Below are 27,066 nucleotides of genomic sequence, written 5' to 3' on the forward strand. Positions count from 1 at the left end.
GGGGGCACAAGGTTAACAAAGGGGGGGGTGCGTATTGACTAGCCACCAATCCTATCATGGAGGCCTTTGGCAACGCAAAGACGACAAGAAATGACAACAGTTCCCGCTTTGGTAAATACATTGAGGTAGGTTTTATGAGGCATTAGGGTTACGCTTGGCTTGTCCCACTAAAACGATATGTGTGTGTGTGTGTGTAGATTCAATTTGACAAGCAGTGCAACATTGTCGGCGCCAAAATTCGTACCTATCTCTTGGAACGATCACGCTTGATTTTCCAGCCTGAGACAGAACGCAACTATCACATCTTTTATCAATTGTGTTCTGGTGCATCCGCTGAGGAACGAGAAAAGCTTGGATTGGCTGAATGGTCCACTTTCCATTATCTCAATCAAAGTGGGACTGGCGAAATCAATGGTGTGGACGACACTGAAGAATTCAATATCACTCGCAAATCGCTATCCATGATCGGTGTCAGTGATGATACTCAACAACAAATCTTCCGCCTTTTGGCTGCATTGTTGCATCTCGGCAATATTGAAATTGGTGGACGTGGTGATGCCATGGTCTCCGATAGTGATGCTGCTATGAAATTGACAACACAACTCCTGGGTATCAACACCAATGAATTCCGCAAATGGATTGTACGCAAGCAAATCAGCACCCGATCTGAAAAGATTATGACCAACTTGAGCCCACAACAAGCACAAGTGGTCAGAGATTCCATGGCCAAATATATTTACAGCAACTTGTTCGATTGGCTTGTCAGCATTGTGAATGAAAGTTTGGCATGTCGTGAAGACCCTGATCGTGTTGCTACGTTTATTGGTGTCTTGGATATTTACGGCTTTGAGCACTTTAAGAAGAACTCGTTCGAGCAATTCTGTATCAACTATGCAAACGAGAAATTGCAACAACAGGTAACGAATGGAATTCGGTACAACATGAAAAGATGGCTAATGCACTGTTAATAACAGTTTAATCAACACGTCTTCAAGCTTGAGCAAGAGGTAGGATGGCAAGAGGCTGTTACAATACAATGACATCAACTCACAATGGGTATTAGGAATATGTGCGGGAGAACATTGATTGGAAGTTTATCGAGTTCAGCGACAATCAAAAGTGTATCGAGATGATTGAAGCCAAGATGGGTATCCTTTCCCTATTGGACGAGGTATGTTATTATCTATCATGATGCTCGCCTACTTATCACTGACAACATCCCAAATCAGGAATCTCGCCTTCCATCTGGTTCCGATCAAGGATTCTGTAACAAGCTTTATTCTACCTTTGGCACTCCCACCTATCAGAGCTACTTTAAGAAGCCTCGTTTCTCCAACAATGCATTCACCGTCGTCCACTACGCCCATGACGTGCAATATGAAGCAGAAGGCTTTATGGACAAGAACAAGGACACTGTGCCCGAAGAGCATCTTACTCTTTTGCAAAACTCTGAATTTGAATTCTTGGCTACCATGATTCAGCAAGCCAATACCAGTCCTAATGGAAGCCCCAGCCCAAGCAACAGCCTGGTATGTTTATTATCCTATTTCGACTTGTATGCGTTGGTATCACTCATGCTATTATTTGCTCATAGACCGACAACAGCCGTAAGGCCTCAAGCACTGCCAAGAAACCAACCTTGGGTTCAATGTTCAAGGTAAAATGGGGGGTTTGATTGAGAATGATGCATCTTTGTACACTAATTCATGTATGTGATACAGCTTTCCTTGATCAATCTTATGGATACCATTGCCCAAACCAATGTACATTATATTCGCTGTATCAAGCCTAATGAAGCCAAGGAAGCCTGGATCTTTGAGCCGAGTATGGTACTTTCTCAGCTTCGTGCCTGTGGTGTTTTGGAGACTATCAGAATCAGTTGTGCAGGTTATCCTACGCGATGGACTTTTGAAGAATTTGCTGATCGGTATGTTAAAAGAGAGAGTGGATGGATGTACCTTGTTTTAACATGTTGTTTGCAGCTACTATGCACTCGTTGACGCACAATACTGGTATCCTAAAAAGGACCGTGACACTCGCAAATTGTGCTCAGCTATTGTTGACACGCACATTAATGACCCTGACAAATATCAAGTGGGTCTCACCAAGATCTTTTTCCGTGCTGGCCAGGTAATAATACACGATGATGTTAGTGGATGTGAATACGGGATTAACAAGTGAGTTTTTGATTAGCTTGCGTATATGGAAAAGTTGCGTACGGATCGCTTGGGAGAGGTGGCAACTTATTTGCAAAAGAACATTCGCCGTTTCCTTGCCAGAAAGCGTTATCTTCGAACCATTGAGCTTATTACTCGCCTTCAGCAAATTGCTCGTACCAAGGCCGCCAAATGTGAAATGGAACGCCTCCGTCAGGAACGTGCCGCTACCATTATCCAGACCTATTGGCGTTGTTATGCTGCTCGCAAGTGGTACTTGAAACAACGTGCTACTATCATCCAGATCCAAGCAGCAGCACGTGGCCTTGTGGGTCGTAAGCATTTTGGCCAAATCCGTCAACACAATGCAGCCACTCAAATCCAAAAGATTGTTCGTGGTTGGTTTGCACGTCGACAATACCAAACCCAACGCAACCATATTGTTCGTATTCAAACATGTGTTCGCCGTCGCAATGCTCGTAAGCAACTTGTGGTGATGCGAGCTGAAGCACGTTCCGTCAGCCATTTCAAGGAAGTGTCCTATAAGCTTGAAACCAAGGTCAACGAGCTTACACAAAACTTGGCTCAACAAAAGGAGGACAAGGCACGCTTAAGAACCAAGGCAACGGAGCTTGAAACCCATGTGCGTTCATGGATTTCGAAATACGATGATTTGGATGAGAGAGCCAAGAACCTATCCAAGGTGATTGATAAGCCAGGTGCTGATAGTGATCAATGGAGTTCCTTGCACCAGCAACGTGATGCTCTCAAGAACGAGTATATGACATCCTTGAACAAGATCAAGTTGCAGGACAAGGAGATTGCTCGATTGACGGAGGAGTTGTCCCGTCAAAAGGAGGAAATTGCTCAATTGAAACAGGTTTCCACGGATACCGCACAAAAGCCCTTGGATGATACTGGCATGGCTGAACTCAAGAAGCAAATTGCATCACTCAAAACGCAACTATCACAAACCCTTGGTTCACCCCGTAAACATCAGCAACAACAACTACAACAACAACAAACCGTCACCAAAGCAACCACCAACAATACTTCACGTAATCGTCGTCGTCATAGCGCACGTCGTCTCAGTGCTACTCCTGATGCAAGTCAAGCGGCAAAGACTCCCAACGCTGATCCAAATGACCCACTGTATACCCTGCTTCAAGAAGAAGCTTTGTTGCAAGAGGATATCCTTGATGGACTTATCCGCACTTTTAAGATTCCAGAATCCACTGTGGAGCAACCATTGTCGCTCAAAGACAAGACACTTCCAGCTCGTATCCTAGGATTTTCTATTCTTCGAATGTGGAAGCGTGGCTACCTTGCTGAATCAGAACGATGGTTGTACGCTATCATGGAAACCATTGAAAGACACTGCCAGGTAAAATCATACATGGGTAAAGGAGAGGCTGTTATCGATATATTTACATTGTATTTTAGAGTTTTGCTGGTGAAGAAGCGAATGTCCCTTGTGTTTATTGGCTTATCAACACGCACGAGCTCATGTCCATCATCATGGCTGCTGAAGGTGATTTGCAACAATCGACGCAAGCTGATTCTCAACCCCGATGGCACGACCTCGAAAAAATCATTGCCACCACAAAATACGAGTTGCAGTGTGTGCAAGATTGCGTATACAATCATTGGGTGGGTGAGCTCAAGAAACAGTTACATCGTCTTGTGATTCCATCCTTGATTGAGAGCCAAACATTGCCTGGTTTTGTCACCAATAGCAGCAGCATCGCTGGTCAGCCTGCTCCTGTCACCATGGATGATCTCTTGTCGGTGCTCAACAAGGCCCATTCCATTATGCAAGCCTATGCTGTAGAACCCTTGGTAGCAGAACAAGCCATGAACGAGCTTGTAAAGTACATTGAAGTCACCGCCTTTAATGACATTGTCATGCGTCGTAACTTTAACTCTTGGAAACGAGGCAAGTATATCTCCCCCACGGCGCTTGTCATGTTCTTGTACTTATGTGTACTTTTTTTTATAGCGATGCAAATCCAGCTCAATATCAAGACATTGGAAGACTGGTGCCGTGAACATGACATGGGCGACGTTACTTTGCAACTCGAACACCTTACACAAGCAACCAAGTTGCTGCAGTTGAAGAAATCTACCGTGGAGGACCTTAAAAGGATCAATGGTGTCTGCTGGATTTTAACGCCTGCACAAGTACACAAGCTCTTGCAGAGCTACATGGCTGCTGATTACGAGGTACATAAAATGAAGCTAAGGTGGTAACAAAAATGACTCACTCACACGCTCTATGACATAGGAACCTATTGGTCAAGATGTATTGAGGACAGCCCTTTCACGCACAGGTGAAAAGAAGGATGTGCTATTGGAATCCGTGCCTTTAGACGATGCCTTGTATGAAATTCCTGCTCCTAACCCTGATGCCACTGCAGATGCCTATATCCCTGATGATGTAAGTATTAGCTACGCGTTGCGTTTGGCATTGCCATGATTTGCTCATGCTTTCTTTAATAGCTCCAACTTGCACGGCTCAAGCAACTTGTCACTACTCTTTCCAATTAAAACATAGTTTATTTCCACCATCAAAAGCAATAAAGCGTAATACCAACATCCATAGAATACAATCTCGATGATTCGTATGTTCAAAAATACAAGTTTCTTCCACATGTATGGATCCATAGGTCGATCTCATTCAATAGAGCACCATACCGAAGATTCGGAACCTTTTCCAACAACAGGGTCAATTTCCCTGATATGGAAAATAAATGCGGGCTTGTGTCACCATCCTATTTGAAGAACCCGTTGTTGTTGTATGGTATGGTTGCCATGGGAGGATATAAAGATGATGGAACTCTTTTAGCTGTACAATTGTATCCATATTGGGACTAGAAGGTCGCAAGAGCACGTTGCCATGGTGTGCAAATAGTATTGGATTGGTAAGGTGTAGCTCGTGTAGCCCATTTTTCATCATTTGTGATGGTGCTACAAACGTGCGTTTAGAAAAAATGCGAAACTAAGCGAGTGAGATGATGCGCATAAATGTGGAGCCACCGCATTACTCTGTGAAGGCAAAGTGCTCTAAATCATCACCAAAGCCAGCCAGCCACAACAATAATGATGATGATGTACTGGGAGCAAGGATTGTCGTATGTGATGCCAAGAATTTCGGGGCCATTCTTCTTTCCAACTCAATTGCTCGTGATTGTCAGCTTGCACAAATTACTCGAATAATATAACTGTAATGACTCTTTTCCCCCCTGTAAGTGACTGGGTATGTAACAGCAAGAGAGTGTTATTATGTGCAAGTACCAGAGCGCGGCAAAACGGGTGTATGTAAACGTTCTGGATGTTGGATTCACGTTGTCCAATCAGCTGAACCCACGCCACGATACAATCCCCTCTCTGCTTTCTTTGTTCAGCCAACATAGTGTTGCTTGAGAGCCATGTGGCACAAGGTTACATGCTTCTTGATCATGTAGATGCATTATGTATTCATGTGCAGAGGCATGCAAAATAAGATTTTATCACTGCCATGGGAGAGTAAGAGTGAAAAGGGGTTGGGCTTTTATTACGAGGCATATACAACAATAACGCGTACAGGCACCTATTTCTCTAATTTTAGAGTTGAAGAGACGCCACAGTGGGATGATCAACGGGAGAGAGGAAAAGTCAAAATCGCAGCACCCAATAAAAAAGGGAATAACCTTCCTTGCATATTTAAAAGTGATATGCCAAGGTCAAACGACACGCCTTTTCTTTCCGCTCCGTTTCTGTTTCCTCCTTTTTCTTTTCTTTATCTATCACATCACCATGTCTGCACCGATGCCACCAGGTTTGACAAAGAAAAAGAAAAAGAACGACGTACACAGTACCAACGATATGGAATTTTGGAATGACAGGATGGGAAGCTCGTCAAGCTCCTGACGGCCGATGGTAAGTTTACACATATTGGATGGGGAATACAAGATAGCTAATATAAATGTGTTTCAGGTACTACATTGACCACAACAACCGTACCACTTCTTGGGAAGATCCTCGTACCAAGTATAATCAGCAACCACCACCTCCTCCTGCTTATGGTCAACCTCCTCAACAACAAGGCTATCCACCTCAACAAGGCTACCCACCACAACAACCTGGTGGCTATCCACCACAACAGCAGCAAGGTTATCCTCCACAGCAACAAGGTTATCCTCCTCAGCAACGAGGCTATCCCCCTCCTCCTCAGCAACAAGGTTACCCACCCCAAGGCTATCCTCCTCCTCAACAACAAGGTTATCCACCTCAACAAGGCTATCCACCACAACAACCTGGTGGCTATCCACAACAAGGCGGTTATCCACCCCCTCCTCCACAAGGTTCTTATCCTGGTGGTCAACAACAACAACAACAAAAGAAACAAGGTGGCATGTCCACTGGCATGAAGGTAGCTGCAGGTGCTGCTGTTGCTGGTTTAGCCGGTTATGGTATTGCCGAATTTGTTGAGCATGAACATGAACAAAGTGAACGTCTTGATGATCTTGAGCGTGAAAATCAAGCGTTGCAACGACAACAGGATGAGATGGAACGTGAACGTAAGTACAAACATATATATAAAAGATGTTGGGAAAGAGGTTGATGATGTTTTATATGTAGAACAACAACAAGAGTATTATCAACAGCCACCCCCACCACCTCCACCTGCCGAGTCTTATCCACCTGCAGGTGAAGACTATGGTGCTCCACCACCCCCACCACCAAGTGAATACCCTCCTCCTCCCGAAGAACAGGGACCCACTACCACGATTATCAATGAAGATGGTGGTTGGTTTGGTGATGATAAGCAAACCATTATCACACAAAGTATGTTGTTTCATAGGCTTTATGTATGCGTGTGTGTGCGTGTTGATTTATATTTAAACTTCTTGTAGACCCCGATGGTGAAACGACCGTTGTTGAACGTGAAGAGGGCTGGTTTGGTGACGATGTCACTGTCACCCAAACCGATGAATATGGCAACACCACAGTGGTAGGTACAAATTATGGGGGAAACGGGACTCATGAACTCAACATGTGTATGTATGTATGTAGGAGGAAGAAGACTCGGGTTGGTTCTAAGGATCTTCATGTTGACATTTACTACAATAATAAAGACGCGCATACATACATTCACACTCTGCATGTGGTTTTTTTAAGGTTTCCGACATACATGAAACCGACAGTGCGGCTCATTCGGGTCACACACACACACACACAATATTGTTGTTGTCATGGATACAAGAAAGTTGTAACATCATTGTTTGCATTAAATTGGTTGGTTGATTGGTTGGGGGAATATATAATATATGCGTGTTGATGATGTTGTAGAGAAATCAACAGGATATGTAAGGAGCAAAAAAAAAGGTCTACAATATGGGGTTGCCAGACTAGTATTAGGGTGTACGGGTATCAAATGTTACAAAATAAAGGTAAGGTAAGCTGAATCATTGCCGAGTATCCATCTTGGATTCAAGCCGATCCAATCGATTGACCAGATCAGAGAGCAAATGTTTGAGATCGCCTTGTTGTTGAGAGGGTGGTGTTGTGGGTGGTGAATAGTGTCGACGTGTTGCTGTCATGCGTTGTTCCAATCGTTCGATGCGGTTCACATAATCTTGCAATTGTTGATGTACTGATTCACGGACGTATTTACGTGTTAAATTCTCGACCATGGTGCTGGATGATTGCAAAGTATGGATCAATGTCGATGAATGTCTGATTTGGTCATCCAAAGTAGCTTTCAACGATTTGGTTTGTTCGATATTGTCGTACAACATTTCAAAAGGCTGCAGGAATTGTTGTTTACGCGAAAGTGGTTGTGATGCCATAGGAGCAGCAGGAACAGCAGGTGTCTTTGGCACCAAGGTGGCTGTTTTCAATCCAGAGGTCGTAGGTGGTGCATAACGTTGTTGTGAAGGCACAATAGGTGGACTAGGAAATTCTGTTTGTGGTCGTGCTGTTGCTGCTGCTGCCAACGTGTTGGAAGTTGTCGTCTTGTGCTTGGACCATGGTGCTGCCGTTGCTGGAGGTGCTCGTTTGATCACCTTGTTCAATCGCTGTTGCTTGGCTGATTGCAATGGGTTGACAGGATTCTGTTTATGGCCACGAGGATGTAAAGGAGCCGAATGAATACTCGCTGGATCGCCTGCACCATAAGCAGGTGTCAAGATGGTAAGGTTGGATGGTGCCTTGTTATGGTGGTGATGAGCTGATCGCTTAAGCAGCAATGAAGACGGCTTGGGTAAAGGCAAATGCTGTTGTTGACGTTCATGACTGGTGGTGGTGACCTTGCTTGCATCCTTGTGAGGCATGAAGGACAATCGACGACTGTATAAAAGTATGCGTGTAAGAGAACAAGATCATTTAATCACTTTTTCCCCCCTCTCTCATTCCTTTATATATAGAACACCACCCACCCATATATAAATATATATACCCCTTTGTAATCCTTCCCCTTCCTCCTTTTGTAACCTCCTTCATAGTAAATGTATATAAAAAAATAACTTACCCAGAAGAAGCAGCTACATCATCGCGACATGGATCAAAGCGAGTGCTGGTGTTTGAAGGTGTATCTGGATGTTGCTGTTCAGAAGGAGGCGATAATCGAATCATGGGTGAACAAGCTGTTGTTGTTGTATTGCCATGGACTCGAAACCGAGCAGCACCATCAAGAAGACGCGTTGGAACGAGTTCTTGGTCGACAGCCGTGATAGAGATGGGTCTTAAATCTACCACCCGCCTTAGGAGGTGATCCGCGTTTCCATGGCAAATATCAGATTCAGTCATGGTGCATAAATCAACAAGCGTATCCATGGATAATTGATTGGCAATATGAGCCACGGCACGAGTCGTGATGAATGGCTTTCCGGTAGTTTGGTCGGCACAAAACCATGATGGATGTTCATAATAGGCTTTACTCAAAGCATGTTTGGCATCATCGTGGTTGTCGTTAAAGAATAATGCTTCCAAATCATCCAAACATAAAAAGCAACAATCCATGTCCTTATTGCCTTGAGTCATCATCATGGCGGGTAATTGATGCTGCTTGTCATTGCTGATCTGCCGCGAAGGTGATAAAAGAGGTGGTGTCAAAGGTGTCGGAAACAGATACAGACAAAAACGAGTAGGCGGCGAGCCGTATTCTCCCAATGCAAGTGTACGAATCTTCATGTTTGTGGAAAAGAGTGTGCAAGAAAAAGTGTGTGAGAGAGAAAGAGAGAGAGAGGAAGAAAAAAAAAGGAAAATGACAAACGAGTAACAAGAAATATGAGAGCGAGGATAAAAAAAGATGAGAGGATGAATGTGTGTGGTGGACCTACAGCTCAAAAAGGGGAAAATCGATCGACAGTTTATTGCGTGCATTATTACAGATGATTGCTGCCAACGTGGACCCTCTCCCCAAGTAGTACTGTCGGGATCACACAAGAGCCAATAAGCATAGTCAACCTAATTAACCCACGGTTTTTCGCCTCCCGGGATTTGTTGCCGAGACCGCCCTTATGATGTTTGCTGATGCCGCTAATGCGTAAACACGCATTCCACCTTGTTTTTCTTTGTGCGATTGAGTACCACCAGGGTACATGTACGAAAGGGGGGGGAGGAAGAAGAATCAAAGCTTAATTACTTGTCTTAATCAACTCTTCAAACATTTGTCTCAATTGGTGTTACACTGCACAACAACAACAACAACAAAAAAAGACTTTTTGTAAATATGCCAAGAAGAACGACAGGTAGAGAGAGAGAGAATAGCAAGCATCCTTTATCTCATATTATGCTACAAAACATGTGGGTACCCGCTCTGTTGCCATGGGATTTGTTTGTTGTGGGATCGTCGTCTAAACTCTTTATATCCTCCTTCACATGACTGAGATGCCTCGATTGGGAAGGCTAGAATAAAGTAGCATATCGCACACACGCTGTCGTGAATGTCACACAAGAAATCATTCATCGCGTTTGCTCATTGTCTGTCGCCAGAAAAAGACGATGACTGTACATTTCCCCCAACTTGAGAACGTTCTTTAATTGAACATGGATCCCCTCTTTGCACGCTAGAATGTTCAACGTTTGACATAGCCACCATTTCTATTTGCGCGTGTTTGCTATTGTCAAAGAAAATCACTTTTTTTTGGGGGTGGAATGCTACATACGCTTACCATCAGCTTGGGTTGCGTGCGTGTATGTGTGTGATCCCACCGCAATGGGGATATGCATATTGTTGACACGTGGGAATTAATCCATGCTTACATTTTAGTACCTTCATCATGATCTATTTGTATTATGAAGGATGCAATTTGCACATCAAACAAGAGGACCAACATCTTCGTTAATAGCAATGCCTAATTATTTGCTCGCATATATGAGTGTGTATGCGTGTGTGTGTGTGCCCTTTAACAATCCAGAGTGGCGTGTTATAGTAGTACTACGTGATGTTGGTGGTGGTACATCAGGGGGATGGAAGGTTTATTATCAGGGCAACAAGAACAAACTTTCTAATCGATTACGTTGCAGATTCCCTGATAGTGTCATATACCGACATTCATTATTACATCGCTATTACCCGTCATTATCAATTGTCATATGTGTCATTATCGTCATGATATGAATGTGGCGGAATACGTATGTAAACAAGTTAAATTCCAACGCGATGGCAAATTGGATCGGTTCGCCGCCCGTCCCTGGATGGATTGTTACACGAGTGCTATGACATCCACTTATTAAATTACCTTTCTATTCCCCCCCCTCTTTTTTCGTTCGTTCAACGACACACACACATACACAATCCCCATGGCCCGCCCCCACCACCATTTTGTAATCCAATGAGAAAGATTTTCATTCCAACGCAAAATCATTCCCTTTTAATTCATTCCCCCCCACCCACGTGCTTTTGAAAAAGATGATGCAAAACGAGTAGAAAAAACTTTATGAATGGGTTCGATGGGGTAATACATTTCTTGAAAAGGAGAAGAGAGGTAAAAGAAGGGATTAATCGGTCCCGATACGATTCAACATGGAGCAATAATCACGAACACAAAGCATGTCTGAGACGATATGGTAAGGTACGCCTAAACTTGCAGCACTAGTAGGATCCCAAATGTGAGATGATGAAGGATGATAAGGATGATGATTTACCTTGAATTGGGTGGAGCTGCTCGAATCAACATGTTGCGATCAAATGAATAAAGTGTCTCGTCATTGCCTAAACACGCATGATGGTGATGATGAAGATCCGTTCTAGTCAGACTATACCCTTTTTGATCATGCTCCTTCTCTCATACCTGATCTAAATTCACCATGCAAGGAAATCTGAAGAAGATTCGCCTGCTCTGTTGCTTGTTGGAAAGCGTCCAATACAAAATCCTCTGACCGAGATAAATCATGCATCGTGCTTGGTAACCGTTGCAGGGCTGATACAATGGCATCGGGACCAATCGATAGGTATTTGCCCATTTTTTCTATTAACCCATTAATATCCGATCCATATTGAGCCAATGTGTCACACACACACACACACACTTACTTTGACTCTTGCCCTTTTTTAAGTTTCGGCTGAGATCCGACCATGTTGCTGTAGCTTCGTCCTCGTCCATCATGCGTTGTTTACGTCGACCGCGTACCTTTGTGTTGGCTGACTTTTTCTGTAACGTAAGCAGGGCACATACAGAGAATGTCGCTGATTCATCATACACAGCTCGTAATGATGGGCGATTGGTGTCAAATAAATGGAAGAACCTATATACCAACGTCATCAGTGTCCATCAAAGCAATGTGCATGCGAAGGAAATACATACTTTGTAAGAAAATCAAAGGCCGCCGTTTGGCTATGCTCATTGTCAAAAAAGGTCCACTTTGTAAGAACCGGCATCTTTTGCTTCTTCAACAAGGCTTGTTCTTCTTGAGCAGCCATATCAACAGGCTTGCCATCCAACATAGCAATGGCTGGGAATCGCTTCAATACATTTCTAAAAAGGAGCTTGTCAATACCATCGCTTGTCAATACCATCCCTCATTTCCACCTATGCCATTGCATCTACTTACTTGATATAGCCACGTTCTTGACCTTGTTTCAATTCCTTTTCACAAACAGGGTTGCCCTGAAGCACCAATTCTCGCAAATGCTTAAACTTCCCAGGACCTGAAATGGCATCCAGTGCTGCAAGGGACGTGATACGGTTCTCTTCAAGTGACAAGTTTTGAATGTGCGGCAGGAATTGCGTCATTGTTGAGATGGATTGAAGGTTCTTGAGCGTGTTGCGTGCAAAGGTAATCGACACGGTCTACAATGATGATGTGAGCACCATGGATCCATCCCACTCATACCAACACCTACGTACATTGGGAAACATTTCACCAGCAAGTTTCATCGTGGCAGGTCCAACAAACTCGTTTGCTCTCGAGTCACCAGGGGGTCGAATAGCGTGGTTCTTGAGAATAGGATCGGCACCCATATTTTCCAAATTCAACAACTGCTTTTCACCATCCCACCTCGATCGTAGAAATTCGCGAATGTAATCCATGGTGGTGCTCTTTTGGACTGTGGGAGGAACCACGGTGCTGCTGCCATTCGAGTAGTACCATGAAATATTCAACTAGGAGAACGGGTAAGAAAACCCATTGTACACTTTGATCCATTTTGTTGACAACCTACCGGTCCATTTCCAAATACATAGCCATTCAATCGGGAAATAGCATTCGCAATAGCCACACCATCCACGGTCAATAGCATTTGTCCTTGATCCAATTTCACCTAGATAGCGTTGGCATGAATACCACGTGACACACTGACAACATTTTCACTTACACCCACAGGTTCCCACGTCTTTTTTGATTTTTGTTGAAGAAAGGCAATGACATTGGGTTCACTTCCTGGAATATAGCCTGAGATCTATTCACCAGAGAGAGAGAGAGAGAAAGCGGGTGGTGAATGTCACGTGACACCAAATTCATGCAGCCCATCCAACCCATTGTATATGTATACGTACCAAAATATCCACTCTTTCCTTGGGCTCAGCACTAACGGCTGCTTGTTTCTGGAAGCGTGCACGTGCTTGAGAATTGTAGGGTGAACTAAAAGGGTGCATGTATATAAGTCATGGATATCCATAGGATTTTGACATGATGAACTTACAATCGTTTGCGACTCTTTTTTTTCTTTCCCATGCCACCCATGGTGATATCTTCGCTGTCAAATGCATCGGCAGGTTCTGCACTGGGCGTGACGGTAACCACTTTACCAGGTCGTTGGGCAAGAGCAATCAATGATTGGTTGCGACGTCGTTCACCTTTCATGGTTGATTTCTTCATGGCACCACCACCAGCACGTTGTTGTAGCTTTGTTGCTTTGTTGTTGTCAGCTGCTTTGTCGTTCTTTTGAGTCGAGATCGGTTTGAGGATCGAGGTTGATCCGGAAGGAGGTGGGGGGAGGACACCACCAAACATGCCGAGTAATCCCTTTGGAGCATTGTTCGCTGTCGCATTGGCTGTTGTTGTTGACGCAGTTGTGGTCTGATCGGTGGTGTTCGCCATGGCAATGAATCAACGAGACAAGAGAGAGAGAGAGTAGTTGAGCCCGAACTTTTTTTTTTCCCTCTGGTAACTTGCATATACACCCGCCCAGCCGCCACCACCACTCACTCAGCCAGCCCGGTAGCCGTCCACGCGATAAGGTTTCTTCTCTTTCCCGCAAATACGACAAAACCATGGTGTGGGGTGGCAACGACAATGCGGTCCAGAAATGGATCAAGCAACTTCAAGACAACGACCCTTCATTGAAAACACTGCACATTATGAGCATGCGACGTCTTTCGCAATCGGATTTCCAGTCGATCTTTGGAGCACTTGCGCACAACACGACACTGAAAGAGTTGTATTGCTCAGGACATGCTTTGGATATCGAGACAATGGAACAGCTGAGCGAGGCGCTTACACTGAATGATACATTGGAAAGTCTCAACATTGGAACACCAAGTTTGGGCGAGAACAAGCAACTTTTATCCATCTTTTGTGAAGGATTGGCTGTGAATGAAGGACTACAACATCTTGATTTGGAAAACAAGGGACTCGACAACGATGCTATTGCTTTGCTTGCCGACAGCCTCGTCAAGAATGAAACATTACGCTCACTCAACCTTGCACGCAACAACATGACGGATGAGATCATTGAAAAGTTGAATGAAGGTCTACGTGGATTGGAGCGATTGAACCTTGCTGATAACGCTATTGGTGCTCAAGGAGCTCGAGCCTTACAGTTGCATCAATTGCAGGAACTTGACTTTTCGAATAATCCATTGATGGAAGGTGCCAGTGATCTTGCCGCCAAACTTGAAGACAACCATCATCTCACATCTCTCAAATTGGTCAACATCACAACAACGACACAGGACGAACCACAGGAAGATGATACAACAACACCCGCTTGTTCTGAACACGGCAATGCATTGATCCATCAATTGGCAACAGCAATGAAATCCAATCGTACGCTTACACACTTGTGGGTCGACCAGAATGGTATCGAATCATCAGCCGTCGAATGGAAGGATTTGTGCAAGGGCAATTTGATTGAATTGAGAATGCGTGATAATAAGATCGATGATCAAGGTGCAGCCTCCTTGGCCGAGGGTATCATGCAAGACAACAACAACAAGTGCACATTGGAGCATCTTGACTTGGGATCCAATACCATTGGTTATGAAGGTTTTGGTGCTCTGCTCAATACATCCATTCGACACTTGGGATTATTCAACAACAACGTGAATGGTTTCCCAGAGTCGTTGCCAGGTTTGGAAGAGAGCGGTGTTGAGGCTTTGGATATCGGATGCAACAATATCTCGATCACGGATCTGGAAGGCATTGTAGCGGTACTTGCACAACAAGGAGTGCCTCGTTTACGACTCTTGGAAATGGGAGGCAATGCAAAAGAACAAGACATGGAGGCTTGGGAATCGGCTATTGCCAAGTTGCAGGAAGCACGCGCTGAAATTCAAGTCGCATGGAAACGATTCATGGAACAACAACAATAATAATCTCCATTTCCCCCCCCCCTCAATTTGCTCTTATCACACACATATTGCATCCTCTATCTCTTTGTATCACATCACATCACCACTTTGCATTTGTTTGTTATTCAAAAAAAGATAAGCATTTTTCAATCTCACCTATGAATGAACGTGAATGATAAGACTGCTGCTTCTTCGTGTTACATTACAAAGTGATAGGGTCAAGTCCTATCGTGTGTATGCGTGTGTCAAGGTTGCGTCATATGATGACTACACACTGATCTGGCATCATTTGACCATCTTTGAACATTTTACACAGCGTGGGCATGGTGACACATGGGCTTCGGAACGGGGATATGTATGGACGCGTCTATAAAAGGATGAACGACGCGACACACTTTACTTTTTTTCACCTTTCTATCCCGCTCCTTTCGGATCAATCTTTTCCAGAATGATCAATTTACGAGCCATTGCAACTTGGCCTCAGCGTGCTGGTCAACGTCTTGTCACCAACTTTAATCTTCACGAGGTGAATAGCGCAGTCACTCATACTATCAACATGGGGGTGGTGGTTGATTAACGCATTGATGGTGATGGTGATGCATGATGATACATAGATTTCTGGAAGTCTTGGTGATCTGGGTACTTTACTTCCGATCATGGTGTCCTTGGCTGTTGCAGGTCAAATCAATTTGACGAGCACATTATGGTTTGGTGGTATATGGAACATCTTGTCGGGTGTCATGTTCCAGGTACCCATGTGTGTGCAGCCAATGAAAGGTACAACAACATGAATGAATGGGAACATAGGTGTACGTGTGACACGATGTATTGACGGGTAGCCGAATAGCCATTGCATCCACGGTACTGTCAAGTTCGATGACCATTGAAGAAAACATGTCTGCAGGCTTAGGTATGTTGCCGTGGGAAAAGTCAAAAGGTCTCGATCCATAACGTTGTTGTTAAAAAATCATCATTAGGATGTGCTGCCATTGTATTCTTTTTAGGCGCTACGCGCACCATCCATATTGTGGGTTCGTATACCCCGGTTGCTGTTGTTCGAGGTGAATACACAATAATGCCATTCCTCCCTCCCATCCTACAAGATACTAAACCATGTCAACAGGAATTCAATTGGGTGCTGCTGCTTCATTGATCAAAAAGGCTCATGATTTGATCAAGGATTTGGAATGGACCATCACGGCAAGCAATTGGTCGGATAACTATACTTGGGTGTTGCTATCCTTTATCTTTGTCATGATCTGCTATCGTACACGTATACCCAGTGCATTGATTTTGTTTTTGATTGGGTTGATCTTTGCGCTTGTAAGGATGTTTGTTACAGATCGCGACTTACCCCTAGATCGTCCTGTGGCAGCAGGCCATTATCCCGATACAATTATTCGCCCTACTCCTGAAGAATTTCGTACAGGCTTTGCCAATGCTGGTTTAGGTCAAATCCCACTCACTGCTCTCAATTCGGTCATTGCCCTCAGTGCTTTGATTGATGACTTGTTCCCCGATCGCCATGCTGATACAGCTACTATTTCCATGAGTGTGGGTGCAATGAACCTTATTGGTTGTTGGTTTGGCAGTATGCCCTTTTGGTAAAATTTTCTTGATTGTGTATATATGGATGATGGTTCTAATTTATGCAAAAAGTCATGGCTCAGGCGGACTTGCAGGACAATACCGATTTGGCGCACGATCAGAAGTATCGGTGGTGATTCTTGGTCTCTTTAAATTGTTCCTTGGCATTTTATTCGGAAGCTCGCTCGTGGGATTGTTACAAGTGTTTCCAAACTCGATCCTGGCAGTCCTCTTGTTTATCTCAGGGGTCGAGTTAGGATCAGCTGCGCGTGCCGTCAACAATGGCGTCACTGAAGAATGGAAACAGCGTGAGAATTGGACCATCATGCTTATCACCATGGGTGCCATTATCGCTTTTTCCAATGATGGTATTGGTTTCTTAACGGGGCTTGTTACTGCCGTTTTACTCGCTATGCAACGTCTTGGACCCATTCAATGGTGCCGTTGTGTCATTGACGGGATTAAAATGTTGCCTTACAACTGGAAACATCAAGACGCCTTCGTGTATCGCAAAGCAAGCAGCGATGTTAAACCTATCATGGATGCTGATGACACACGTCGTGATGGATTACCCAAACCAGTGACTACCCCTTCATCTTCGAGTGCATCGGATACTCCTGTTGCTACCCATCCACAGCCTTCATCGACGACCCAATAGTCATAGTCATCATTTTGTACACTTGTATACATATCCTTACATTACTTTTATGTATTTACTTCTATTGTTCACATCCCCCTCTTTCTATAAAGCAAACGAGAAAATGGCTTCCATCTCTTCAATGGTCCTTGGTAATATGCGATCAGGATGCTCGTATTCGTTGGTAGGATCTTCAACAGCTGTATGAATGCGCTTGTAGGCTTCGAATAATAGGCGGATGGCATTATCCTGCACCTTGTGATATTGTTGTGAACTCGTCAAACGGCGTAGCTCAGGTGATGCACCAGCACTGATGGTGATCAAAAACGAGTCAAATCGTGCTAATGCTGAGGAAAGCGATTCGGTATCCATATGTTGTACTTTTGATAATGGCATCTATGTATCTCACAATGAGTCTCTGCCAACCTTCACATCATCCTTTGGCATGCATACCTTGGGATCATGATCCACAACAGCCTTGTTGATGTCAAAGAGGCCGGATTGTTTAAGCAAATCTTCATACTAAAGTAGAAAAAGTTAACCTGTGAGAAATCAAACCCTGTATATGCGTGTTGTTGCACAATGTTACCTGATCGGTTGCTAGGTCTTGTAATAGTTGATCCATTCTCTCATGTAAAATCTCATGCTTTTTGCTTGTGAATGGGAATGGTGCCAAGGCAGCCTACGGGGTCATGTTAGCTCATAATGCCTTCCATTTTCCTCACACAAGTACACGTTTACATACCTCGATATGATGTATACAATTGACTAGGTATATGTCACGGTCCACTTTTCCAAACTTGCCCACTGATAATTCACACATTTGTAATAGGGGATCCACAATAGCATCGAGTGTTTCTCCAAAGTCGACTTCAGGTAATCCTTCTGCAGACCCAGACGTTGCCACCAGGGAAGAATCATACGATGAAATGATCTCTTTCTTTAAAAGGGGATGAATACAGTGCCGTAATTCCACTACAATCATGCAATACTTACCAATTGTAATGTCATATCTCTTACGACAGGCGATATCGTCAATTCACGAGAAGGAGGCTATATGGATGTATCATGAGCATCATCGTGCATTATCAACAATAGGTATAAACTCACATCAGCAGATTGCAAAAGTCGTTCGGCTTGACCATTGATTGTGCGGAAAAAGTACTTGTATGCCATATCGGTAACACTAAAGATCTTGGAATCAGCTCCTTGCTTTTCTCATTCATTGTGGGATCTTTGACGCGCTTACTCGCATAACACCTTTGATAATGCGGCATTCTTTCGTAGTAACTTGCTGATGGTGACCGCGTAAAACTGGATCAGGTTGGCTACCCGGTATGATGTAATGGCTCCTGGTTGTAACACCAATACTTGTTCCATGCGTGTCTTGAGCATTATCAGCATCTTCCATGTAAATGGCGCTACATCCCACATATACATACCTTGAGAGGCCTACATGTTCCTTCCATTGCATAATCCATCAAGTCGTTGATAGCGTCATCAATATGAATAATGGATTGTGATTGATCTTCGGTGCTCTCATCCTCTGGCTCTATGAATGTCACACACACACATGATGGTTACACACCACACAATGCATCTAACACGCATCTTTGGACTTACCTTGGTTACGCGACGTGGCTGATTTCTGGAATAAGCTTTCAAGCATCTCCTTTTCACTGGCACAGGCTTGATGGATCCATGCCAACATGTCACCAATATATCGTAAAGAATCATGGGCTTGTAATTCAATGGGTCGTGGAGTACCTCCTGGGCCACCTCTTGTTAAAGCGTTCATGAATGCACGTGCCACAGCCTCTCTTCGAGCCACTGCCAATTCATCCAAAATGGTTCTGTACCATTGTTAGAACCCAAAGATGTCATGATCCATCCATCCATCGTTTACTTACTGGAAAAGAACAGGCCGATATCGAAGCGCGTGTAATGCCTTTGTCATCAGCATGCTTACATCAATGCTATCGCCTCCAAAGGATGATCGACTCTCGTATTGTGTCCACCGATAGAGTTTCTCATAGGCCGTTTCTTGGTGCATTGACATTGACTCCATGATCTGCATACTAATAATTCTGATCAATTCCAATCCTTTCTCCTTCATAGTGAATCCACCCTTACCCAGCCTGCTGGTTCTTGGTCATTAAAAGCACGCGACAATCCCGATGGATTTGTTTGAGATGTTCAAGGGCTGCAAAGAATTCATCGTCAATAGGTAAAGATGATAAACTGAGGACTTGGACCTCCCGTTCAGAAAGTGTAAACGTCTTCAAAAACTGATCGGCCACGAGGATTTGTGTATCACACGCCGAGCTAAAAAGGTTGTGTCAGGAACAAGGATTGTCAATGCATTCATTTGCATTTACCTGCGATCTTGTAAATTATGCGCCTGTTCAATCATCTCGGCTGTTTGATCGCGTGCTTGATCCAACTTGCCCTTCATATTGTTGCAGACGTTGCCCATGGTATCCACTTCAGTCTCCAATACTTCTAATTGCTTCCTGACACGCGTGAGATAGACATCCTTGTAAATCATCCCTTTGTATACATACCTCCACAAGTCGTCCCAATCCTTCAATAAACTTTTTGTTGACTTGAATTTCCTTCTTTTCAATCGTGCCACGAAGGTTGCGTCGTAAATCGGTCTCATCCAGATCAGCAATAGCCGAGAGCGATGTCAATGCTGTCTTGACTTTGTCATCCGATGCTGAAGACCCCAACACCTTATTCAGCTTGGAAGCAAGTAGTTTGTTGGGCTTGTTGGATATGGAAAGCTGCTGTTGACCGTCAACTGCCAATGTCGTTTCGAGGTCGGTCATGGTGGTGTAGATGCAGGAAAGAGTTGAGTTTGCCCACCACCCACTATTCACCGCTCATGGAATCCCAATCCAAAGAATCAATCACGTGACGTATTTAAACAAGCCGTCGTGAGACGTGGACTATTTCCTTATGATCCTTGTTATTCGTTGCTTCGCAACCAGCTCCCATTATTAGTGTACTAAGATGTTGTTGGTTCGAGACGCCAATAAATTCTCAATGCACACTTCTCTTAGCCCACAGGTAGATAAAAAGAAAGAATTCATGCATGCATGAGGGTCGAGTTTGTGCTTGGTGAGAGCCGCTAGCGATATATCAATAAAATGCCTGTTTTATTTTGACATGACGGCTATTGAAACGAGTACAATATGCAGATGGTAGATCTCATCCTCAGCTAAACAACATGCACTATGTAGTCGTTATCGCAGCAGATGTATGCACATCATAATAGAGGATACTGTAGAAGCAAGTAACAGCCAACCGTTTTTATGGTGGTTATGATAAACGAGAATTGACATTAATCGAGACTAGTGTCAAAGAAGAGAAATGATCGCGTCACATCAATGATTGTGATAAGAACACTGGAATTGCCATGCATGAAATGGTAGCGTGGATGATGGAAACATCGTTTCGCCTGATCTAAAAGAAGCATACAAAAACGATAAGCAATATTACGCCACATGACTGAGAAGCTTGACATCACCTCCTCATACATACCATGTACATTAAAGAATACCTTCAACTTTGTAAATGCATTTGTCAATGTAGTATGTGGATTCAATCCATGTCAAAAAATAGTTGCTCAATACGATCAGGGTGTTCAGCTGCATCAGATCATAGTGAAAACTACTTTTACGGCTGCATGTGTTTTCGCCAGCTTCCCCTCTCTGGAGGTGTTTTGCATATCGACATGATCGATGGCCCTGCATGTTCCTTGAAGGACTGCTTTTTTGAAACGAAAGCAGCATACTGCATAATGCTGATCCTTACATTGACAGCATCTAAAAAGATCAGATTACCGGAAGCAGGTAGAAAATTTATATAAACAGATCCACGTTCATGTTCATCCCTATACAACAACAACAACACCCTCGCTCTACTTTCAATGAAGTTCACTGCCTTAGCCCTTGCCATTGCCGCCATTTTCGCCACAGCAAATGCGTACGCGTGTCATGCCGAGGAGTAACGCCTACCAGCGATGAATCGCGCTGCTGGACTCGATCCATTGAATAATGTTGCTATCACAGAGGCTGTACTCTTCGTAAGTTGCATACATAATGATCAGTTGTTTTTGCTTTCATTGTATCTGATTTTTTCGAGAAACAGAACCCACCGGTAACCCGCCAGATCAACCACAGGATGCATGTGGTTATATTTAAAAGGCACGAATAGCAAGGCTTTGTTACGGACACTGATGAAGAACCTACATTATTACTAAGCCTACATACGCATCAAGATCCCAGCCATATATAACTCACGAAGCATAAGCAAATTTACGCCGAACAGATATAAAAAATGCATTTCGTGCTCCAAAATATTAAGTAGAAGGGTAGAGTCCTGTGGTGCTAGCTTTTCTCGTGAACTTGTGATTTCCCATTTCAATGGATGCATACTACCTATGGTTGGTACATGATCATCTTACAACGTCGTGCAATCACACTACAACCTCGTACATAGGGTGTTCGTCTCTATATGGTACTAGTCAATGATGTTAAACTATTATACATGAATGGCCATCCATTGCTTTCATGAATTGACACGGTGGTTCTTATGTATGTTTATGACCATATTAGGTGCTGCAGTGGTACTAACACACGCGCCGCTTGTGCACAGACGCGTATTCCCCGCATCGGCATTAAGGGGATGCTTTGTGTCAATGTGGATGTTTCACTACTAGCGTCACTTGCAAGATTGTTGTCATAAACCTTTTTATTTTTCAACACCATAGAAGAATAGACTCACTCGTACACAGATACAGCACTCAATAATACAACTAACTCAATACGCCAAACGTCAAACGCCGTCTATGGCACGCGCCAGAGGCAGAAAAATTTCAAGCCCAGCACGTCAATACTATAAAACAGGCTGCGCAACAATGAGCGCCTCTTTACTCACTCTTTCTTTCTCTTTTCGGTACAGCATGTGCCCGGTGCGAATAAAAGAATAGGCAGCAAGTCCAAGGACGGCGAGGTACTTTTTTTTCATTGGAGTGAGTAGGGGTACTCTTTTGGTGAATGTCTGCTTTGGGAGTTCCACAGCTTCACTGGTTCTTCATATCCTGGCAACCCTGGGGTTTCCTCAGCCTCGCTGTTCACGACGACAAGGCAACCAAGTCATGAGGATAAATGGTAATACACGTTCGCGTTGAGTGCCTGAAAGAACCTAAGGAACGACAAGTGTTGCGATAGTGCGAAATCACATACAACTACGCGGTGTGGTTTGCCATACAATGGGATGGGGGTGATCCTGTAGGTTGTCGTAATGCAGCAAGTTCCATGGAGTCCCTGTTCTGAATGGCCGTGATCCTTCCTTGGCGATGTCTTGTTGGCGATCTTATGTGGCGATTCTGTTCCTTGTGGTCTCCGATGGCGATGCTCTCCATTGTGTGGTGTCCCTTCTGTGTTGGGCGTTACCTGGCAACTCCCCTCCCCCTCTTGGCTTTACCATGGAAACCAACTTGGTTGATAGGCGACGCATTGACATACAAAGCTTTTTTCTTTTACCAATACACTTTTATTTATATATGATGATACACATTGTATGTTTGGCTATAACTTATGTGGATGATAAGCAACTTGTTTGCTTTACAATGAAGTTCGTAGCATGTAAAGATCAATGAGAAGTTTATTGTATAATGAGATAATGTTGATTGCTACTCCTGGACAATGAGCCAGGATAACAATGGACGCCAGCACGTAAAGCATGTGTTCTTCAAGCCCACTGCAATATCCAAATCATCTACAACGACACAAATGGACGGGGTCGTGCATGCTTCCTTCTAGGTTGTTAACAACAAGATATGAGGTTCATCCTGCATCATAAGAGGGAGGTAAATCATGCTTGTCTGAGTATGTCATTGCCACCAGCGATGTTGTTTAATACTTGTTTTTTGTTAAATGGAGCATAAAATATAAGATGTGTTGGGGCAAACTGATATTAATGTAAACAGATGGAGATAGGATGGATGCTAAGGGGACAAGGAACAAAGAGATCCAGACTTTAGTTTTCATGGATTTTGTACGCCTCTTGAGCTTGTAAGTACATGATGACATATATGATAACGGAGAAAGGTAGGAGGGAGGAGCATCACTGGATCGGTCACATGCACGCCTTTTTGCTCTGCTTGCTGTTTTCAATACGATGTTCTAGAAGATACCGGGGAAAGTTAGTACATGCGATCTTCTAGTTTCCTTTGCTCCCTTTAATCGATCATGAAGGACACTTACTTTCAACTGGATTAAATTTCTTATTATAGGGGCAGTAATACGAGTTCTTGTATGTTGGTGAAAATCGGTACTGATGACAACTGCACAAGCTGGTAGATTTGTGGATGATGTAACGTCATCTTCTTAGTTGACATGTTGGAGCCTTCCACCAAGATCCCTCCGACTACGGGAGATTATACACCATAGGAGATCAAGTCGTCAAGCATGATTTGCATCTCCCGTCCTAGTTTGACCAAATCTGATTCCCCATCATTGGATGACTTTGCACGTCCAGATGGCTTGATCTCGGCGACGCCCACATTGAATTTCTTGTTTGCGTGACGAACACAAGGAAATCAGGCTTCAAGGTGGCCTCCTTCCGCTTCCTCTTGGTTCCTATGTAGCCTTCCATTAGCCCTAAATTTTCATGCACTCGATTAATGCTAATCCCACTATAATCACCGGCATGTTTGTTCGATTCATTGATTGGAAAACTGCTTCCAATAAGACACCGACCACCCCGTGAACATAGGTGTCTTCCATCGATATATCCATGACTTGGTTCGCAAAGTTGATGCCGCTATGAAAAAGAACGACTTTTTAATACCTCAGGTGCTTACATATGCATGCTTCAACTTACAGGTGATGTAATACGTTGGCAGCAATTAGTTCACCCTGGCTCCTTGACTCCGCAGCACTGACAAGCATGCTCGATGTGGTACGTTGAATATCCGCATAGTCAGCGTGCCTACTACGTGAGACTTCGTGGCACCAGGCGATGGTGTTAGGACTGATGGGTGATATACCCTGCTCAATACCCAAATCAACCTTGACTTGTTTGATGATTCTTTGTCCGCGTTCACTTTTTTGAAAAGAGCAGACAAAGTTAGCAAAAAGAGCAGTTCAAGACCAAAGAACAGTGACATTTACCCATAACCGTCTTCATCATGGATCTGCATATGAGCGACAACAGATTTCCTTTCATCTTGATGGAACAGATAAACATTGTTGTTTGCCCTAACCCAATTTTGTCGCAGGCATTAGTGACCATCGTATTAACAAAAGGCATCACATAGAATATCACTTACAAAAGCCGAGTATCGCTCAAACTCTTGGGATCAACTTGGAATGACTTCTTGCGATACTTTTGGAGGCTATCCAACACATCAAACGCATGTATTTATGACACCTACAAAGGAGCCGCAAATTTTTATCAGACAAGGCATCCTTATTATCGTATATAAATGAAAGCTACACCTACCACAAAGGATCCATCATGAAGGAACACAGCCAAATGTCATTAGGCAGCAATGAGCACACCAAGTGGTAAAGCAATGAAGTGAACTACATAGAAGATGAATGCATGAGTACTCTCATTTTGGGGATCACATACTAAAGACTATCCTTGAGACTTACCAAAGGCCATGGATGATGATATGAATACAAGCAGTAGAAAGAAAGGACGTATGATAGTGTTGGTGACAACAGCCCTCTTTATATGTGAGTGGGCGTGAGAGATGTTGTCATGCGTGGTTGATCAAACTGATAAAGTGGTCAAGCGTCTTGGAGTACTGAGTCGAAGTGATGGAAAATCACAGCTGATAAATCCACCTGCCACTTGAAACGTGATTTTTTGTAGTGACATAAGCATGTCCCCCATCCAAGGTGTCCTTATCCTTCAACATACACCAAAGGTCTTCATTTCAATTTCACCATCACCGTCGTTGTCACCGTTTGTCACTGAGGAAGAGGAATGAGGGGTGACATCATCGAGTGTGAGACGAACACGCTTGGCGGGAGGTACCGAAATCGAGGTAGGAGACAACGAGGATGAGGAAGACGAAGAAGAACAAGAGACAGAGGAAGAAGTGCAAGCAGCAGCAGCAGTAGTAGCAATAGCAGTAGCCGGAGTAAGGTCACGATATCAATGAGACATCAGCAAAAGAAGTACAGTATCACGAAGAGTATTGCTGTCGAATGGCCCAAAAGGTACATATTGGGAGTCGAACCCGAAGAGATGATGACGATGATGTCTACAGCTGCATCGCTTGACCAAAGACCTATTCAACAAAAGCACCATGGTCATTAGTACACATGCATAGTAAACGCCATTTCCATTGTTTTCCCTACACCTGCCTCTTGCATATTCGTAAAGACCCGTTGTTGTTGGTTACTGGAAACCGCAAAGCATAGTGTAGTTGACCGAAACAAAAAGCCAAACCAGCCAACGTCTTGAGACCAAACTTGCCCTCTATACAAGCTAACACGTCAATGGAACCAGTTCGGCTGCAACATTGGGCTCTGAATGTACCTGTTGACACCAAGCGTAGAGCGGGAATAGCAACGAACAAGAGGAAGCAACGGTATCGCCATGGCAATAGCCATCCACCCGCCAACCCCCATTCCTCGGCACTTGGACACACACACTCCCTGACAATGCATGTTCAGAACTACATTAATACCTCACAACCAACAAGAGCACTCTTTTGCAGTACATTACCTTGATCGCAATGTCGTGAATGGGATAAAAGCAGAGGTGGGAGAAAGAGAAGAGAAGCGTTGTGTCAAGTCGTGGAGCTGCTGTCCCCCAAGTTTAAATCCCCCTACTGCTATTACACTGAGGCCACTCAATGACCCCACACACACACCATCCACCCATCGTCATCATCACCCTCACGATAGACAATAGGTACACGTAAATAAAAGAAATGATGATCCTCACGTATAGCAAAAGGGTGCGTGCCATTTTACACATTACACAATAATGATTATCCAACAACAGCCATTGCATTACTACCAGGTCAGCTAGGATCAAGAAAGTTGAATGATGGGCATGCTGGGGTGGAGTAGGACAATCGTTCGTATGCATTGGATTGAACAACAATGGAGAATGGGAGGACTAAGGTTATTAGCTGGCATTTTGAACTAGTCCTAAATAGTGTACAGGTATCATGCATCGCCTGTGCTGACTGACTCAAGTTACACAACACGTCCATCTGCATCTTTGGCTCTATTATAGTCATACTACTTGACAATGACAGTCCCCGTAGCGAAGTGGTCAAGATCCCGCCGACCTTCCCGCCAACTCGAGTTCGATCCCGCTTGTGAGCACTTGGTGCCGTCCTGATTATGCCTTGAGCTGTCCTCTGTTACGCCTTCGGGCTTTCCTTTAGCCTTCGGGCTGTTATGCCTTCGGGCTGTCCTCTGTTATCGCCTTCGTGCTGTCCTCTTGTTTGTGCCTTCGGGCTTACCTCTAGTTTAGATTTATCTGGGAATCCAAACCCAAATAAAAGAACATTTGAATACAAAAAAAAATACTACTTGACAATGAACAAAGACCATCTTTCATATAGCATCACGCTTACATCATATGTAAAACATAAAGGTGCCTGTATCTCTAAACTTTACAATGAAACGCGGGATCTTTATGGGGA

General features: G+C 43.9%; 8 protein-coding genes across 8 annotated transcripts in view; 4 read left to right on the forward strand and 4 right to left on the reverse strand.

The window, feature by feature from the left end:
- The window catches only part of O0I10_005692 (uncharacterized protein), a gene marked incomplete at both ends in the record, with an annotated part of 6,033 nt that extends 1,330 nt beyond the window's left edge, over positions 1-4,703 (forward strand). Inside the window, 13 exons of the mRNA XM_058485730.1 lie at positions 43-125; positions 198-917; positions 975-1,007; positions 1,064-1,171; positions 1,230-1,529; positions 1,595-1,657; positions 1,722-1,927; positions 1,983-2,130; positions 2,194-3,540; positions 3,600-4,092; positions 4,156-4,379; positions 4,441-4,593; positions 4,656-4,703. Of these exons, the coding sequence (XP_058343565.1) occupies positions 43-125; positions 198-917; positions 975-1,007; positions 1,064-1,171; positions 1,230-1,529; positions 1,595-1,657; positions 1,722-1,927; positions 1,983-2,130; positions 2,194-3,540; positions 3,600-4,092; positions 4,156-4,379; positions 4,441-4,593; positions 4,656-4,703 (3,926 nt within the window). The remainder of the gene's footprint in view (positions 1-42; positions 126-197; positions 918-974; positions 1,008-1,063; positions 1,172-1,229; positions 1,530-1,594; positions 1,658-1,721; positions 1,928-1,982; positions 2,131-2,193; positions 3,541-3,599; positions 4,093-4,155; positions 4,380-4,440; positions 4,594-4,655) is intronic.
- A 1,248-nt stretch (positions 4,704-5,951) lies between these two features.
- Positions 5,952-7,238, forward strand: O0I10_005693 (uncharacterized protein; the record flags this gene model as incomplete). Its single annotated transcript, XM_058485731.1, has 6 exons — positions 5,952-5,973; positions 6,041-6,074; positions 6,132-6,715; positions 6,777-6,983; positions 7,052-7,149; positions 7,212-7,238. The coding sequence occupies 6 exons, from the start codon at positions 5,952-5,954 to the stop codon at positions 7,236-7,238; spliced, it is 972 nt and encodes a 323-aa protein (XP_058343566.1).
- Positions 7,239-7,603: 365 nt separating this feature from the next.
- O0I10_005694 (uncharacterized protein) lies at positions 7,604-9,329 on the reverse strand (the record flags this gene model as incomplete). Its single annotated transcript, XM_058485732.1, has 2 exons — positions 7,604-8,486; positions 8,668-9,329. 2 exons carry the CDS (start codon positions 9,327-9,329, stop codon positions 7,604-7,606), a joined length of 1,545 nt encoding a protein of 514 aa, XP_058343567.1.
- A 1,812-nt stretch (positions 9,330-11,141) lies between these two features.
- O0I10_005695 (uncharacterized protein) lies at positions 11,142-13,682 on the reverse strand (the record flags this gene model as incomplete). The annotated part of the gene is made up of 11 exons (XM_058485733.1): positions 11,142-11,235; positions 11,289-11,355; positions 11,435-11,611; positions 11,677-11,888; positions 11,948-12,118; positions 12,195-12,433; positions 12,491-12,745; positions 12,805-12,903; positions 12,958-13,041; positions 13,139-13,223; positions 13,285-13,682. The coding sequence occupies 11 exons, from the start codon at positions 13,680-13,682 to the stop codon at positions 11,142-11,144; spliced, it is 1,881 nt and encodes a 626-aa protein (XP_058343568.1).
- A 173-nt stretch (positions 13,683-13,855) lies between these two features.
- O0I10_005696 (uncharacterized protein) lies at positions 13,856-15,175 on the forward strand (the record flags this gene model as incomplete). Its single annotated transcript, XM_058485734.1, has 1 exon — positions 13,856-15,175. One exon carries the CDS (start codon positions 13,856-13,858, stop codon positions 15,173-15,175), a length of 1,320 nt encoding a protein of 439 aa, XP_058343569.1.
- Positions 15,176-15,602: 427 nt separating this feature from the next.
- O0I10_005697 (uncharacterized protein) lies at positions 15,603-17,399 on the forward strand (the record flags this gene model as incomplete). The annotated part of the gene is made up of 6 exons (XM_058485735.1): positions 15,603-15,680; positions 15,769-15,931; positions 16,002-16,064; positions 16,132-16,215; positions 16,278-16,758; positions 16,814-17,399. 6 exons carry the CDS (start codon positions 15,603-15,605, stop codon positions 17,397-17,399), a joined length of 1,455 nt encoding a protein of 484 aa, XP_058343570.1.
- An 84-nt stretch (positions 17,400-17,483) lies between these two features.
- On the reverse strand, positions 17,484-20,209 carry O0I10_005698 (uncharacterized protein; the record flags this gene model as incomplete). Its single annotated transcript, XM_058485736.1, has 13 exons — positions 17,484-17,774; positions 17,832-17,900; positions 17,968-18,060; positions 18,124-18,318; positions 18,375-18,431; positions 18,489-18,564; positions 18,628-18,764; positions 18,821-18,930; positions 19,002-19,231; positions 19,289-19,456; positions 19,512-19,703; positions 19,757-19,887; positions 19,943-20,209. 13 exons carry the CDS (start codon positions 20,207-20,209, stop codon positions 17,484-17,486), a joined length of 2,016 nt encoding a protein of 671 aa, XP_058343571.1.
- Positions 20,210-24,049: 3,840 nt separating this feature from the next.
- O0I10_005699 (uncharacterized protein) lies at positions 24,050-24,910 on the reverse strand (the record flags this gene model as incomplete). The annotated part of the gene is made up of 5 exons (XM_058485737.1): positions 24,050-24,212; positions 24,273-24,494; positions 24,563-24,649; positions 24,721-24,786; positions 24,894-24,910. The coding sequence occupies 5 exons, from the start codon at positions 24,908-24,910 to the stop codon at positions 24,050-24,052; spliced, it is 555 nt and encodes a 184-aa protein (XP_058343572.1).
- Positions 24,911-27,066: the final 2,156 nt, after the last annotated feature.

The sequence above is a fragment of the Lichtheimia ornata genome (assembly GCF_029851405.1).
Source record: "Lichtheimia ornata isolate CBS 291.66 chromosome Unknown scaffold00023, whole genome shotgun sequence".
Classification (NCBI taxonomy): Eukaryota; Fungi; Mucoromycota; class Mucoromycetes; order Mucorales; family Lichtheimiaceae; genus Lichtheimia; species Lichtheimia ornata.